The 15,846-nt window shown below is 41.8% G+C and overlaps 1 protein-coding gene and 1 long non-coding RNA gene across 2 annotated transcripts; one reads left to right on the top strand and one right to left on the bottom strand.

Moving 5' to 3' along the window:
* The first annotated feature begins 317 nt into the window (after positions 1–317).
* On the top strand, positions 318–6,330 carry LOC143825687 (uncharacterized). Its single transcript, XR_013226971.1, has 7 exons — positions 318–335; positions 903–938; positions 1,915–1,950; positions 2,256–2,291; positions 3,721–3,756; positions 4,026–4,061; positions 6,268–6,330. It is a non-coding gene; the product is annotated as an uncharacterized LOC143825687 (long non-coding RNA).
* A 6,258-nt stretch (positions 6,331–12,588) lies between these two features.
* On the bottom strand, positions 12,589–14,968 carry LOC143826270 (olfactory receptor 14C36-like). Its single transcript, XM_077314983.1, has 3 exons — positions 14,630–14,968; positions 13,695–13,716; positions 12,589–13,594 (listed from the first exon to the last, which is right to left on the bottom strand). The coding sequence occupies exons 1-3, from the start codon at positions 14,708–14,710 to the stop codon at positions 12,741–12,743; spliced, it is 957 nt and encodes a 318-aa protein (XP_077171098.1). The 5' UTR covers positions 14,711–14,968; the 3' UTR covers positions 12,589–12,740.
* Positions 14,969–15,846: the final 878 nt, after the last annotated feature.

The following is a 15,846-nucleotide window of genomic DNA, read 5'->3' as shown; positions in this document are numbered from 1 at the left end:
CAAGAGAGGTGACAGTGGGCAATCCTATCTTGACCCTTTTTGAATCTTATGAGGTTTCCTTAATGATACATGCTGCCTGAGAAGGCAAAATTGAGTTCAGTGGTCAACAAAGTTACTGCAGGATTAATACCTAAAAACAGTTTTCTTTGTTGTTCTTTATAAGATTCTTCTTCTTAGTCCTCAGAACCACAATCATCACTTAATTTTTTTCCCTTTTATGTCTTTACTTTATTAATTTAAATTCTTCTACTAAATCAAATTATTTTAGGTTATGTATTAATACTTCTCTTTCCTTTTAGCGATTCACCAAGGAAAAGACCAATGACACAGATCAGGTATGAATGTATGAGTCTCTTCTTATATCTTAAAACCTCCAGTGTTCTCATCATTTTAAATGCTTCTATTCAAAGTGTATAGGTATAGGTAAAGGTATCCCCTGTGCAAGCACCGGGTCATGTCTGACCCTTGGGGTGACACCCTCTAGCGTTTTCATGGCAGACTCAATACAGGGTGGTTTGCCAGTGCCTTCCCCAGTCATTACTGTTTACCCCCCAGCAAGCTGGGTACTCATTTTACCGACCTCGGGAGGATGGAAGGCTGAGTCAACCTTGAGCCGGCTGCTGGGATCGAACTCCCAGCCTCATGGGCAGAGCTTTCAGACTGCATGACTGCTGCCTTACCACTCTGCACCACAAGAGGATCTTATTCAAAGTGTAAAGAGCTCAAATAAACAAGAGAGGTGACAGTGGGCAATGCCGACTTGTCTCTTTTTGAATCTCTCAAGGTTTCATTAAAACAAATTATACTTTTAGTTAATATCTTTGTTTTCTGCTTATTGATTTAAATTATTTTATAAAACAAATTATTTTGGTTTATGTATTAATATTTCTATTTCCTTTAAGGGGTCATCCAGGACCAAACCCAATTCCACGGAGAAGGTATTAATTTATATCTCTTTTTTAAATTTTAATTCCTCCAGTTCTCTCATATCTAATATCCTATACAAAGTTTAAAGAGCTCAGATAAACTAGAGAGAGACAATGGGCAACTCAGTCTTGTCCCTTTAGTGACACAGGCATTCAGTAATTTATACACATTATACAAGGTAACAGCCTCTGTAAGATATATTTAAGTAAGGAAACCCAGTCAGTCAAAGAAGAAGCAGAAGATGGTGATCAAGCAAGCATGATCACCGTTCCCTTCTGTTTCTGAAAGATATAAATAAGAACAACTTTCTAAACCTTTCTGTTGAACAGTTTAATAAATCTGTTTATTTAGAGCAGTGGTTCTCAACCTGGGAGTTGAGACCTCTTTGGGGGTCAAACAACCCTTTCACAGGGGTCGCAGCAGGGTGAGCAGCTTGGCTGGGGGGGTGCTGCCACTGTTGCTGCTCCTCCTGCAGGTGCCTGTGCTCGGCTGCCAGCCACTCCAGCAGTGCCTCCAGCGCAGCCTCCTACCAGGTGCTCCAGGTGGTAGTGCAGCTCGACAGGTCAAGAGGCAGAACTGAACTGAGAAACCCCGGAAAAAAACCAATTTATATATAATCATGAATAATGGATCTTCACACCACTGGTCAGTTTCAGTTTAATTTCTGTAAAAGAACTTTTGCATAATTTTATTGTTGGGGGTCACCACAACATGAGGAACTGCATTAAAGGGTAATGGCATTAAGAAGGTTGAGAACCACTGATTTAGATGTTAAAGTGCAGAGGCATGAAAGTTCCTTATTCCCAGACACAACAGCTTCCAGTGACAGAATTGAGAGTCTCACACAAACATATTAAAAAATGTATCATTCCTAAATACTGAAAATATCACAGCATACAATTCATACTTCTTAACATTATGGAAAGATATTTCACCTTTTTAAACCTCAAAATCAAATTTTTCAATCAAATTTAATTGCTCTTTAAGGGGTCCTAAAAAGCCAACAACAATTCCACGGAGAAGGTATGGATGTATAAGTTCATTTTTTTATCTTAATGCCCCCAGACTGTCATCATATTTTATATTCCTATTCAAAGTTTAAAGATTTATTGATTTATACACTTTCTACAAAGTTCCTTATTCTCAGAGACAGTACCTTCCAGTGACAGAAGTAAGAGTCTCACACAAACATATTTAAAAAATGTATCATTCCTAAATACTGAAAATATCACAGCATACAATTCATACATCTTAACATTATGGAAAGATATTTCACCTTTTTAAACCTCAAAATCAATTTTTTCAATCAAATCTAATTGCTCTTTAAGGGGTCCTAAAAAGCCAACAACAATTCCACGGAGAAGGTATGAATTTATAAGTTTATTTTTTACCTTAATGCCTCCAGACTCTCATCATAATTTAATTTTTCCCTTTCATGAAAAATACATAGTTTTCTATTTAGCAATGCATATTATGACTGTATTATATCTAATCAAAGTAGCCATCTCTGCAAATTGCAGCATCTTCAGGAGCCAGTTCTCTACTGTGTAATGTTGATGTTTTCCAATTTTGCACAAATAATAGTCTTGCTGGTATAACTTCATAGACAGGCAAAGTTCTATTTTCTGTCTATCCATCAATCTGAAAAGAAAGGTTTCTGGTCAAGTGTAGTTTGATCTTTAAAATCTTTTGCATTAATGAGTGGAATTGTATCCAAATAATTGGCTCTATTCGAAGTCTACCACATAAGGTAAAATATTCCTTCACGTTCTTCAAATTACCAACACTTAAATGAAGTATTTTTTATACATTTTCCCTCATTTATGTAGTGTCATATAACAACTATAAAGGTAAAGGTAAAGGTATCCCCTGTGCAAGCACCGAGTCATGTCTGACCCTTGGGGTGACGCCCTCTAGCATTTTCATGGCAGACTCAATACGGGGTGGTTTGCCAGTGCCTTCCCCAGTCATTACCGTTTTACCCCCCAGCAAGCTGGGTACTCATTTTACCGACCTCGGAAGGATGGAAGGCTGAGTCAACCTTGAGCCGGCTGCTGGGATTGAACTCCCAGCCTTATGGGCAAAGCTTTCAGGCGGCTGCCTTACCACTCTGCGCCACAAGAGGCTCTTCTTAACAACTATACATCATTGTATATATTTATTTCTTCATTCCATGTCTTACCAGTTATTTTGAAATTGCATCGGTTATGGACCCCCATAGCTAGGAACCCAAAGTGAGTTATATAGGACCGAGGACTCATTAGTGAGAAGGGACATTTCTGAAAGAGAAGAGAGAGTGGTTTTGGAAGTTTCTTCTTAAAAGGGCCATTAGTCAGTGAGTGTGAGTTGAAGAAGTCAGAGACTTCTTCAGAGACTAGGTACTGGAGAGGAGTCGGAGGTGGAGGTTTGTTGAAAGAGAGATGATATAGGATGTCCTCTGGGCCAATTAAGGTTATGTGTCTTAGGAAGACAGGGGACCCATGGCAGCCTCAGTACTTACAGGCAATAGAGGCTACTTGTAGGCTTAAGGAGCACCCAGGTCTCTGACAGAACTGACAGTTGGAGCTGAATGGTCATTTATGGTGCTTAGTGACACAAGTATGCATTGATTTATACACATTCTACAAAGTTCCTTATTCTCAGAGACAGTACCTTCCAGTGACAGAAATGAGAGTCTCACGCAAACATATTAAAAAATGTATCATTCCTAAATACTGAAAATGTCGCAGCATACAATTCATACTTTTTAACATTATGGAAAGATATTTCAATCAAATCTAATTGCTCTTTAAGGGGTCCTAAAAAGCCAACAACAATTCCACGGAGAAGGTATGAATTTATAAATTTATTTTTTTATCTTAAAGCCTCCAGACTCTCATCATCATATTTTATTGTTCATATAATTCACATTACTAAAAATTATAGCCAGATATTTCAACTTTTTATACCTCACAATCAGATTTCCCTCCATCAAATCTATTCACTCTTATACATTCATAGTTTTATTTAACATCTTTGCCTTCTACGTATTGATGTAAATTCTTCTACTAAACCAAATTCATTTAGTTTAGGTATTCATATGTCTTGTTTCCTTTAAGGGGTCATCCAAGGCCAATACCTATGCCACGGACAAGGTATGAAAGTATAAATCTGTTTCAGTATCTTATTGCCTCCAGTCCTCTCATCATCTCTTATCCTCGTAGTTAAAGTTTATAGAGCTCAAATAAAGAAGAGAGGTGACAATGTGCAACCCTGTCTTGTCCCCTTTTCTATCTCACAAGGTTTGGTTAATGGTATGTGCTGCCCGTGACATACACATTGACTTCACCCATTTCAAGAAATGTTCTCAAAAAATATTTTTTTCTAAAATCTTAAACAAAAAGTCCAGTTCACATTATCAAATGCTTTCTTAGCATGTAAGAATATAAATGCTATTAGCTTTCCATTATGTTTTCCTATATTTATTGTTCAAAATTAACAGCATATTGTGGTGGGTTAAGCCAGAACAGGATCCAGTTTGCAATGTCATGGATCCTCGCTAACTTGGAAGAGCCTATAGCCGAATTATGCTAAAAATAGCAATTATTCAGATTTCTTGTCTGTATGAAATTAATACTGTATGGAAATTAAACTGTAGAAGTTTTGAAGATACAATTGGAACAGAGGGAAAAGCCACTGAATAAAGGCTTTGTCTTTGAAAATGGGCATAATTATCTAGCTACCGTTTTGGCTTGACTCCCCAGAATCTGTTGCTAATTTTGAATAATAAACACAATAGAACTGACACTGGAACTGTAAGAACCTTTATTATGTTTGGAATGCTGTTTGGATCAGTTTCTCTTCCTAGGTTTTGAGCTCATCAGGTCTAAGCAAGGCTGGTAGCATCACTGGGTGGACCACCAGGTGGCCGTTGAGTCGTGGGTTGTCAGTTCCCATCCACTTGCCAGGAGAGTGGAGGGTCTCCCAGGCAGGGTTGGCGTAGTATTGATCTGTAGTTTCTTGTTAAACTAACAAGAAAGGTTTTGCCCCTCTTTATGTTTGAGCATTATATTTGCCTCTTTCCAAGACCCTGGCATTCTTTGATTCTGTTAAATAAAGTTAATGGACTCTGTAATGGTTTTAAAAGTTTATCCTTAAAATATTTAGAATATATTCCCAGTAAACCATAAGGTCTTGGCATTTCTGCTGGATTAATTTTCTTTATTGCCTCCAACATCTCTCTTATTTCCATAGGACCATTCATAAATCACCTAAGTTCATTTGTAATCTTGGGTAAATTTTGCTTTCCAAGATATTCTTCTATTTTTACCAACAGATCATGTTCTTTATAAAAATTAGAATAATAATTACAGAATAATTCTAAAGAGCCCTGTTATTCATAAAGATCTTACAATCTGTTTGTAATCTCAAGATCATTTTATTTTCTCTTTCTCTTAATTTATAGGGCAACTATCTTTCTGGTTTATTTTTGTGTTCAAAATGTGCTTGTTTAACAAATGTAATTTTACTTCCATTACTTTGAAGATGGTGGGGTTGAACTTGGAGCCTTCTGCATGCAAAGCAGAGGCTCTACCACTGGGACACAGTCCCTCAAAGAGCCAAACAATATATTTTTTTTCTACAATTGGCTAGCCTTACCACCATCTTGCTTCTCCTCTCAGTGTGCACATACAAAGATACAGGAGGTGTGGTACTATTGTTATCTGTGCATCCACACTAACTGATGTGAAATAAAGGGCAAAGCTTGTTAGGAACTTATAACCAAGAACAAAGAATGATCACTTTTCTATAGAAACTATTGCTATTGAAAGTATCTTTGTATTCTTGTTGGAAAAATTCTCTAATCATGTGCCAAACCACCATTATAACAACCAAGAAGAAACTATTTGACAGATGTTTTTCTTCTTGGAATAAGGGACCTCATTTCCTTGTAAGTCACTGTAATAGGATTCTCAGAGATTCTCCTTTTTGAGAATGCATTAAATCTAGAAGATGAAGAAGAAAAGTAAGCTGTTATAGCCCACATCCCTTCCTTTCCCCACAACAGGCATCTTGTGAGGTAGTCGAAGCTGAGACAATTCTGAGAAAACTGTGATGGCTGCCAAACACCTTCCCTTCCTTTTGAGAACTGGGACTGGTCAAAGTCAGACAGCAGGCTTGTTGTGGATGAGGGTGGGATGAAACCTAATTCTCCATTTTAGAATCTACTGATCTTAACCACAACACCATGCTGGTTCTCATTGTAATGTAACTAAATGTCTGTTCTGACTAAACTCAGAGTGCTGGTTGCCAAAAACAAGTTTTACTAGTTGACCAAATGTACTTTTAATTTTCACTCAGATGGCAAGCATTCTATCAGGTAGACATTTGGTGAAGATCCATATGCTGGCTGAATCCAAAAAGTAAGTCTGATCGTTGGAACAGGTTGCTCAAATCTTGCTAACATTTAGGATTTGGAATCTGTTGCTTGCCTCCTAGAATGACAAATATTTAGCGTCCTTCTTAAGTGTGGTCCTCTATGTTGTTGAAATATGCAGCTCAATGTGGGAGCAGAATTGCTCTGCCAGCAGCCAAAGAATTCCCTCCATCTCTATCCATCCACCAATCCTTCCATCCATCTGTCCCTCCATCCATCCCTGGATCTCAGGGACGACTATATGGTTCTTTGCCTCATTTTAGGTTGTATCATACCAGCATTCCTGCTGCTGGGGAAACAAGAAAGAGAAGAGACCCCTTTTAGATTCCAAAATGATAGTCAGGAAACATGGGTCCTGCATGGATAAAAGTCAAACAAGATGAGTATTGCAATAAGAATGGAGACTGGGTGAAATAGAACAGTGTAAAGACAGGATCCAACCCTTTGACTTTGCAAGATAGACTTGGATGGGAGAGAGAGGAGAGGGAAGAGAAGGGAAGGGGAGAGGAGAGGAGGAAGCAGAGAAAGAGAGAGAAGGGGAAAGGGAGTGGGCCTCCCAGTGATAGTCATGGCTAAGTAGGGATAACAAAGATCTGGTATCAGATAACTCTGTGGGACCCATTATGCACGGGGGTTTTAGCGCACATTCGGGGTGGAATGGCGGCGACTAAAATCACGGATAACGCACGGAGCCGGCTGCAACCGGCTGCAGCTTCGGTGCATGCCGCCGAAAAAGCCGCGTCAGTGAAACGCGGAAGAAAGCGCAGCTTCCGGGTAACCGGGGCGCAACCAGAAGCGGCGCCCGGATCGCCGCGTGCATAAGCGGTTACTCTGGGTTTTGCCGCCGTCGCGCCCCGCTCCGTGCATAACCGGTGTGCGTCGCGTCTTCCCCCTCCGCGTTTTCCATGTGACCCGAAATCGCCGTTTCGGCGGCCGTGCATAATGGGCCTGGGAAAGCCATTTTGGTGGGTGTGGTTCAAAGGACAACTGGGTGTTTGGGACAATCCTTGTTGTATACATTTATTGTGTCTCCATTGCTTCTTTCAGGGATGGATCTCCAGAGGACTGCAGAAAGCTGTGTCCATGTGGCAAACTGAGTCCTGATCTGATGATTCTGCTCTCATTTCCTCTTCCACTGAAACCATGTTTGTGTTCAAAAAGACAATCCCTTTCTTTGTCAACAGTCTGAAAAAACCAAGTCATAATAAATCAAGATTGAGATTGAAATAAATCTTCCTGTTTCGCTTGTTCTTTCCTTGATTACAATAGACTTTGACTATACATGAAGTAACATTAGAGGTAGAAACATTTCCTAGGACACTGTGCCACAGCTTTCAGTATCTTTCCCATTATCTCCATAGATGCATATTATCGAAATATTGATATGACACCCAATTATATGTATTGTATTTGAAATCTGATCTTTGACACTGGTGTATTGGTTAGGAGTGCGGACTTCTAATCTGGCGAGCCAGGTTCGATTCTGCGCTCCCCCAGAAGAGGAAGAAAAGGGAACTTTGCTGCTTACATTTCAATTGTAAAAGACGCAGCACAATCTTATCTAAAAACAATAGCCATGCAATATCCCTTTTTTTAAGGGCCAACCAAATGACTGGAAGAACTGGCCACCCCCTTAACATGAGTACTCCTACAATACTGGATGGTTGAGGTCTGTTGGGTAGGGGATGAGTTTTAATAGTTTTCACCATCTGGGAGGATCTTTTGTGATTGTAGTTCGTACAATTTTAGAATGGGGTTTTACTTCTATTCTGTAACCTGCCATTAGCCAGCTTGCCTGGGGAAGCGGGAAAGAAATCCAATTATAACTCATGTATCTTCCAACAATTTTCCAAATTTCAGAATTTAAGGAATATTATCCTCGGTAACTGAAGCATGGAAAGTAGCGTTTGATTGGCCAGATCATTACACTGAGAAGAAATGTTCCAAGCAGGGGATATAAATCTGGAACATTGCAGGAGGACATTAGTACACCATGCCTAATAACCAACTATTAAGTGAAGCTGGAGAGCATAGCATGATTACACTTTAGTAGAATTAGTGGGGACCGTATCGTTTGTTGGCTTTAAACACAGCCTAATTTTAATTCAAAAGCAGACTTGTTTTTTGACTGTCACTACCACCTTCAGCACTGTAGCCTGTAGATGGTCCACTGTGGTATCCTGAGCAACCAGTGTGTGTAAAGTGCTGTCAAGTCCCAGCTGACTTCTAGTGACCACAGCAAGGGGCTTTCAAGGGAAGCATAAAGCGGAGGTGGTTTGCCATTCTGCTTCATTGTGGGAAATTCTGCTTATTTATTTTCTTTCAGAATTGTTTAGTGACACTGACTGTATATTGTTGATGGCCTGCACAAATCCACGTTCTGTTTGGTTATACTATTTCCGTGTGCTCCTCTTGTTTTTGGATCCTGTTTGGTGTAGTGGTTAGGAGTGCGGACTTCTAATCTGGCATGCTGGGTTCGATTCTGCACTCCCCCACATGCAGCCAGCTGTGTGACCTTAGGCTCGCTATGGTACTGATAAAACTGTTCTGACTAAACAGTGATCTCAGGGGTCTCTCAGACTCACCCACCTCACAGGATGTCTGTTGAGGGGGGAGGAAAGGGAAGGTGACTGTAAGCCTCTTTGAGCCTCCTTTGGGTAGAGAAAAGTGGCATATAAGAACCAACTCTTCTTCTTCTAATCATGAATGTTTGAAAGAGAATTCCACTCTTGGCTAGCTTGTTATTTCCTGGAGAAAAGGAAGCTTATAGGTGAGAGATGGAGCCCAACTCTGACTGATTATGTAAGATTTCCAGAGTGCCAGCCATGAATTGGAAAAAAGAGGAAAGAATATAAAGATCCCTGCACACAGTGTCCCACAGAGAGAGAGAGAGAGAGAGAGAGAGAGAGAGAGAGAGAGAGAGAGAGAGAGAGAGAGCAAGGGATATCATATGCATAGAGGGACTCATTCAGCCCACCAGTATCCTGCTTCCAGATTTCAGAAGGCACAGGGTACAAACTGGATATTTGGAGACCTTAATTGTGAGTTGTTGTTTTTTTTTAAAGCTATCTGTGTCTGGTGGACATCGCCCTACAAAGATCCAGTAGCTGCATCTATGTAGGGTTGCCAAGTCTACCTGTCCACTGATGGGAGGGTTGGGTTGCCCATCCAGGTTGTGAAACATCTGGAGATATGGAATCTGGGGAGCCCAGGGACCATACCAGTGGGCAGTGCCACAGAATCTAGAAGAATAACTCTCAAAAACTGATATGGGGGCTTTCAGCAGAGTTTTTAGTGGGATGGGATTTCCTTTCAGTTCTAGAGGAAATGGCTTTAATTTAACCACCTTTCCACAGGAGAAAAAAAGAGAAGGGCCTTCTTGGAGTATCAAAATATCTACTCTGGAGATTCATGGACAGAAGTTATTTTTGACAGAGGCTGTGATAAAGAGAGGAATTAGGTGAGAAAGTGTTCCTTCCTTTACACCTCTGTGCCTCATTCTTTCTTTCTCTCCCCCCCCCCCCCCGGTGTAGATGATGGTTGCAGGTGGACGCTGGCTTTCACTCTTCACCCTGACTTGCTGCCTGGCTATGCTACTCCATTCGGTTAGGAGCAAGGCAGATGTGAGACCTCAATACCCTTCCATGGCGCCATTGATAGGTCAAATGGACTTGTATTTTGACCAGCTCTGGCAGTATCATGGCTCCCCCCCAAATTTCCCCAACTGGCTTGAATTCTTGGACAAAATGGAAGATTTCTTTTACGCACTCCGGGAATATCACACCAACCAGCCCAAATGAGCAGAATGCGAACGCACACGTGGAGCTGAGTTATACTGAATTGATGTCGATTCCTCTATTAACGAAGACCAAAATAAGGAATTCCAAAGGCTACGTGTCCATAAATTCACAAATAAATCAATTCCAAAAGTGTTTGTTTATTTCTATAATCATAAACATCTTAGGCAAATGGTGTGTGTGAAATATTGTGTGAAGGTGAGGAATCAGGGTCACGGAGAGGATGATGAAAAAATTTATAATGTTCTTTTTTCATAGGGTCAGACACACCAGATCTATTCTTGAACATCTAACTGGTACTTGGTTCTTAAAGGAGTTGTGTGGTAGGGATGTTAGCAGAGATGGTGACCTGCTGGGTCTTCTCCAAGCCATCACTATCCCCTTCCCAGCATGGACCCAATCACTTTCCCTCCTCTTGCCCTCCAACCATGAGACCAAGAAGGAAGGACTGCCCTCCCACTCCCTGTTTCTTTTTTGAAAATGCCCACCTCTGCTTTCAGATGAGGTGGGAAATGCGATACGCAATTCAGCTTTGACCATGTAATCCTGATTCTGCCCTTATTAAGAAAGTAAAAAGTATGTAGACAGCTTTTTCTACCCTGTTTGAAAACAAAATGTCTGATATGCTTGACAGAAATGAGATACAAATCCCGACATGCTAGACAAAAATAAAATATTCAGTTGGCCACATACACTTAGAAAACAAAACAGATTTACTGACCTCTTTCATTCAAGGTTGAATGTAAACATATGGTGGGGAAATGGCTGAAGATGTGATTCAGTTATGTAGAGCAGGGGTAGTCAACCTGTGGTCCTCCAGATGTCCATGGACTACAATTCCCATGAGCCCCCTTCCATTGGTTGCTGGCAGGGGCTCATGGGAATTGTAGTCCATGGACACCTGGAGGACCACAGGTTGACTACTCCTGATGTAGAGGACATCTTGTCGTATCTTCCCTTGTAAGAATTCTAAGGCTCTGTTCTCTAAAATTCTACAGTTGTAGCAACAGAGACCCTGCAGCAATATTTAAATAGCTCCTGAGCAAGATGCCTACAGCCATGGGGGAGACTGGTCTCTCGAGGCATACTTTGGGACCTTCCGTTGAGAGGTGGTGCTGAGGCTAGGCCAGGCAACGGGATGCAACAAATATGACTCAATAGATGTGATGAGAATCTCTCTTTCCCCCTTCCCCCCCCCCCACTCTTCAGATGTGCCAGAGTTCCTGAGTTCCTTCTTTCAGGATATCGTTGGAAAAAACAATCTCAGGACACCTGATATGGATGATGCCAGGCACCTTGGGAAGCAGGCTAGCTGTCTGACCACTGGGGGCAGGAGATCGGATGGAGGAATGCCAAGCAGTCAGAGAGAGGGTGAAGGTGTCAGAATCCTATGGTTTCAGCCATTATTTAGGATGTTTATGTAACGAGGATATGTAGAGTTTCATCTCTGTGTAGGCGTTGGGGGTTGCTTGTCTCCTTTGCCTTAGTTTATGACCCTGATGTTCTTTCCCGCATTTCCATTCTCCCCTCCCCCTGACATTCTCACCTCTAAGCAATCCATTTTCTCCATTCCTTTCCCCTTCTCCCTTGAAGCCAGATTCCCATCTGCATGTTAAAACTGTTTGATTTTCCCCCCATCCTTGTTGGGGTAACAGGGGGGGACGGATTTGGTATATATGCCTTTGCCCATGACCCCAGTTTCAAGAATGCCTTGATGAGAGTACTTTCTTACTTAATAAAGAAATTGTTGACTATTCGCCAAGAGTTTGCTTTTCCGAGTAACCCAAAATCCTCTCAGAAGGCTGGGTAACCCCAACAAAGATTAACAACAGCAGTAACCAGTATTTTGTTTCAGAATCTCTATAGTTATTACTTTAAAACTGGGGGTGGGGGGGGGCAACAAAGATATATCAAAATTTGTCATAGACATTGCAAATCGCTATTTTCTCGCAAAGTGGCAAAAGGCAATATTCAAGCATTTAAATGGATACATTTTTAATGATAAAATAGATGAAAGAATATCGGTTGGCATTTAGGTTCGCAAACCTAGGCATGCTTTGTAGGTGATGCGCCATGTGAAGAGACCATAGACTTTCTTGTGAGGCACTTCAATACTGCCTCTTTCAAGAGAACCCCAACCACGACACATTCATCCCTCTCCTCTTCCTCAGAGCCACTTTTAACATCTGCATGTTAAAACAGTTTGATTTTTCCCCATCCTCGCTGAAGAAACAGAGAAGAACAGGGCTCTTATATGCCTATGTCCATGGCCCCAGTTTCGAGAATGCCTTGCTGAGAGTACTTTCTTACTTAATAAAGAAACTGTTGACTATTCGCCAAGAGTTTGCTTTTCTGCGTAACCGAAAATCTTCTCAGAAGGCTGGGTAACCCCAACAAAGATTAACGACAGCAGTAACCACTATTTTGTTTCTATAGCTATAACTTTAATGCTGGGGTGGGGGTGGGGTTGGGGGCAAACAAAGAAGTGGAGTTCATATATCAAAACATATCAAAATATGTCATATACATTGCAATACATTGTATTTCCAAGCAAAGTGGTAAAAGGCATCTTTCTTATGAGGCAACGTCTGGTTGTAATTTCAATGCTGCCTCTTTTGAGTGATGGTCAAACGACTTACGTTCATCGCTCTCCTCTTCCTCAGAGCCACTCGGATGTCTTTGTTCCTCAAGGTATAAATGATGGGATTCATGAGTGGGGGCAAAACTGCGTACAAAACAGAAGCTAACAAGTCGACCGATGGGGAGGACATCTCTTTGGGTCTCATGTAAGAAAACATGACCGTAAAAGCAAACAAAGAAAACATTGTCAGGTGAGGGATGCAGGTGGAGAAAACTTTATATCTCCCTTGGCCTGACTGAATCTTGAACACAATAGAGAAGATGTAACGGTAGGAAACAACAATAAATGCAAAACAAACTGTCCCCTCACTAAGAACGCCGAGAAACGTGAAGATCTCATTGAACTTGGTGTCCACGCAAGATAACTTTAACAGCTGAGGGATATCGCAGAAATATTGTTCCACAAGATTGGACCTGCAGAAAGGTAGCCTAAATGTGTTTCCTGCATGTATTATCCCATTCATTAAACTGTAGGCCAACGCAGCAGCTGCCATTTGGAAACAGGCATTCCAGTTCATGATCACCATGTACTGGAGAGGGTGGCAGATTGCCACATAACGATCGTAAGCCATGATAACAAGGAGGGAAAGTTCTGCAGTGGCACAGGCTACAACCAAGTAAACTTGGCAGACACATCCAGCAAAAGATATCCGATTGTCATTTGTCAATGAAACAACCATGGACTTGGGGACAGTGGTCGAGATGAAGCAGGCATCTACTGATGACAAGGCAGCCAGAAAAAAGTACATGGGGGTGTGAAGGTGAGGAATCAGGGCCACGGAGAGGATGATGAGGAAATTTCCCATCAGAGTTGCTAAGTAGAGAGAGAGAAACACCATGAAATGTAAAATCTGTAGCTCTCGCTTTTCAGCAAACCTTTGAAGGAGGAATTCTGTCACAGCCGTTTGGTTTACCATTCGTTTGGTCGGGGAAATTCTGGGGAGAGAAAGGAATGAAGAATGTTTAAACCTTTTTCTCTCTCATTTCCATGACAAATGTATTGAGAGCGGCCTTATAGAAATGTATGAAAAAATCAAATAAAATCCACGTTTCTCAAATGATTTCCAAACGGATCAATCCTGAACCCTTAAGTAAGGACATGACATGATTTCTCTTTTTTCATACAAATACACCTTAAATAAAAGACCCTCTTGTGGCGCAGAGTGGTAAGGCAGCCGTCTGAAAGCTTTGCCCATGAGGCTGGGAGTTCAATCCAAGCAGCCGGCTCAAGGTTGACTCAGCCTTCCATCCTTCCGAGGTCGGTAAAATGAGTACCCAGCTTGCTGGGGGGTAAACGGTAATGACTGGGGAAGGCACTGGCAAACCACCCCGTATTGAGTCTGCCATGAAAACGCTGGAGGGCGTCACCCCAAGGGTCAGACATGACTCTGTGCTTGCACAGGGGATACCTTTACCTTTACCTTTACACCTTAAATAGATTCCCAGTGTTTGGAACTTAAAGGGGATGTCGGTCAGGGATGTTAGGAGAGAGATGGTGAGCTGCTGGACCATTTCCCAGGCATCATTATCCCCTTCCCCGCAGTATGGCGCCCATAACTTTTGCTCCACATGACCTCCAACCACAACACCAAAAAAGGGTCCCTCCCACTCACTGTTTCTTTCCTGAAACGGTTCACCTCTGCATTCATTCGGGGTGGGAAATATGATGGGCCATTCGGCTTCAATCCTGTAATCCTGATTCTGGCTTTATTAAGATCATGAAAATATGCACAGTTTGAAAAAAGAATTGTGATCTGCTTGACAGAATTGCAATGGACTGACGCGCTAGGCAAAAATGAAACACCCCCTTGCTTAGATACACTTCCGAAACCAAAATAAGATTACTGACCTTTTCTTTCCCGAACTGGGTGTAAAGAGATGGAGTGGAAACGGCTGGGGGGATATGGTTGTACAGCTGATGTTGCCTCATATCTTCTCTTGTAAGGTTCTCCGCTATAACATTCTACATTTGTAGCAAGAGAGACCCAGAGGGAATAATTAAAGCAGCTCCGGAACAAGGCACCTATACCCACAAGGGAAGCATGATGGCCTGGTGCAATCTTCTAATTGATCATACATTTATTAGGAATTGGCTGTCCTCATTCAAATCTTCTTAACAAACAAAGAAAGCAGCCTGTTGCTCTCTGGAATGTGGTTTTTGCTAAGCATGCCGGCGCAGAAGCAATGTTTACGCTATAGCTGGAGTCAAACTGTCTAACTCAAGGCTGGGGGAAGAATGGAAGCAGTGCTTGACCCTACTGCTTATGTAAACAATTGGAGGTTGGGAGGGGAGAAGGATAAGAGCAGCTTTTTGGACCTGTCAGCGACTTATGGTAGGCTGGCCCAAGAGCTTCAGGGAAATGACATAGGGAGGAAGAGACCCCAGGTTATTGGCCTGAGCTGTAAGGGCTTCAACTCTCCCAGCCTCCAAGAAGAGAGTATTTAACATTTTCTAATTGTATTGTTTGGTGCAGAGTAATAGGGCAGCAGACATGCAGTCTGAAAGCTCTGCCCATGAGGCTGGGAGTTCGATCCCAGTAGCCGGCTCAAGGCTGACTCAGCCTTCCATCCTTCTGAGGTCGGTAAAATGAGTACCCAGCTTGCTGGGGGGTAAACGGTAATGACTGGGGAAGGCACTGGCAAACCATCCCATATTGAGTCTGCCATGAAAACGCTAGAGGTCATGACCTGGTGCTTGCACAGGGGATACCTTTACCTTTAATTGTATTGTTGGCATGAAGTTTTGGGATCTCTGTGTCTATTTTTTGGCGCAGTCAATACATAAATATTAAAAAGGCTTTCCTCTCACTGTAATCAAGTGAGTGGGATACACTGGACAAAAGAACGCTGATTAGGCCATTTGGCTATCATGGAAGTTTATATTTATGCACAGCTTGAAAAACTTTCTGATCCGCTTGACAGAATTGCAGTAGACTGATGCCCTAGGCAAAAATGAAACACCTACTTGCCTAGATAGACTTCTGAAAACAAAATAGGATTACTGACCTTTTCTCTTTAGAATTGAGTGTAAATGAAAACAGCTCCTGAACAAGAGGCTGTGGTGCC

Source organism: Paroedura picta, chromosome 16 (genome assembly GCF_049243985.1).
Source record: "Paroedura picta isolate Pp20150507F chromosome 16, Ppicta_v3.0, whole genome shotgun sequence".
In the NCBI taxonomy this organism is placed as follows: domain Eukaryota; kingdom Metazoa; phylum Chordata; class Lepidosauria; order Squamata; family Gekkonidae; genus Paroedura; species Paroedura picta.
This window is presented reverse-complemented; position numbering and strand designations above follow the sequence as displayed.

Bases quoted from the DNA above. Each gene is read 5' to 3' on its own strand.
- LOC143826270 (XM_077314983.1), bottom strand. From the start codon at position 14,710: ATGAGGCAACATCAGCTGTACAACCATATCCCCCCAGCCGTTTCCACT. The intron at 13,717-14,629 runs GTCAGTAATCTT...TTCTCTCCCCAG, and splicing joins CCCAGTTCGGGAAAGAAAAG to AATTTCCCCGACCAAACGAA. The intron at 13,595-13,694 runs GTAAACCAAACG...CTCTCTACTTAG, and splicing joins TTTCCCCGACCAAACGAATG to CAACTCTGATGGGAAATTTC.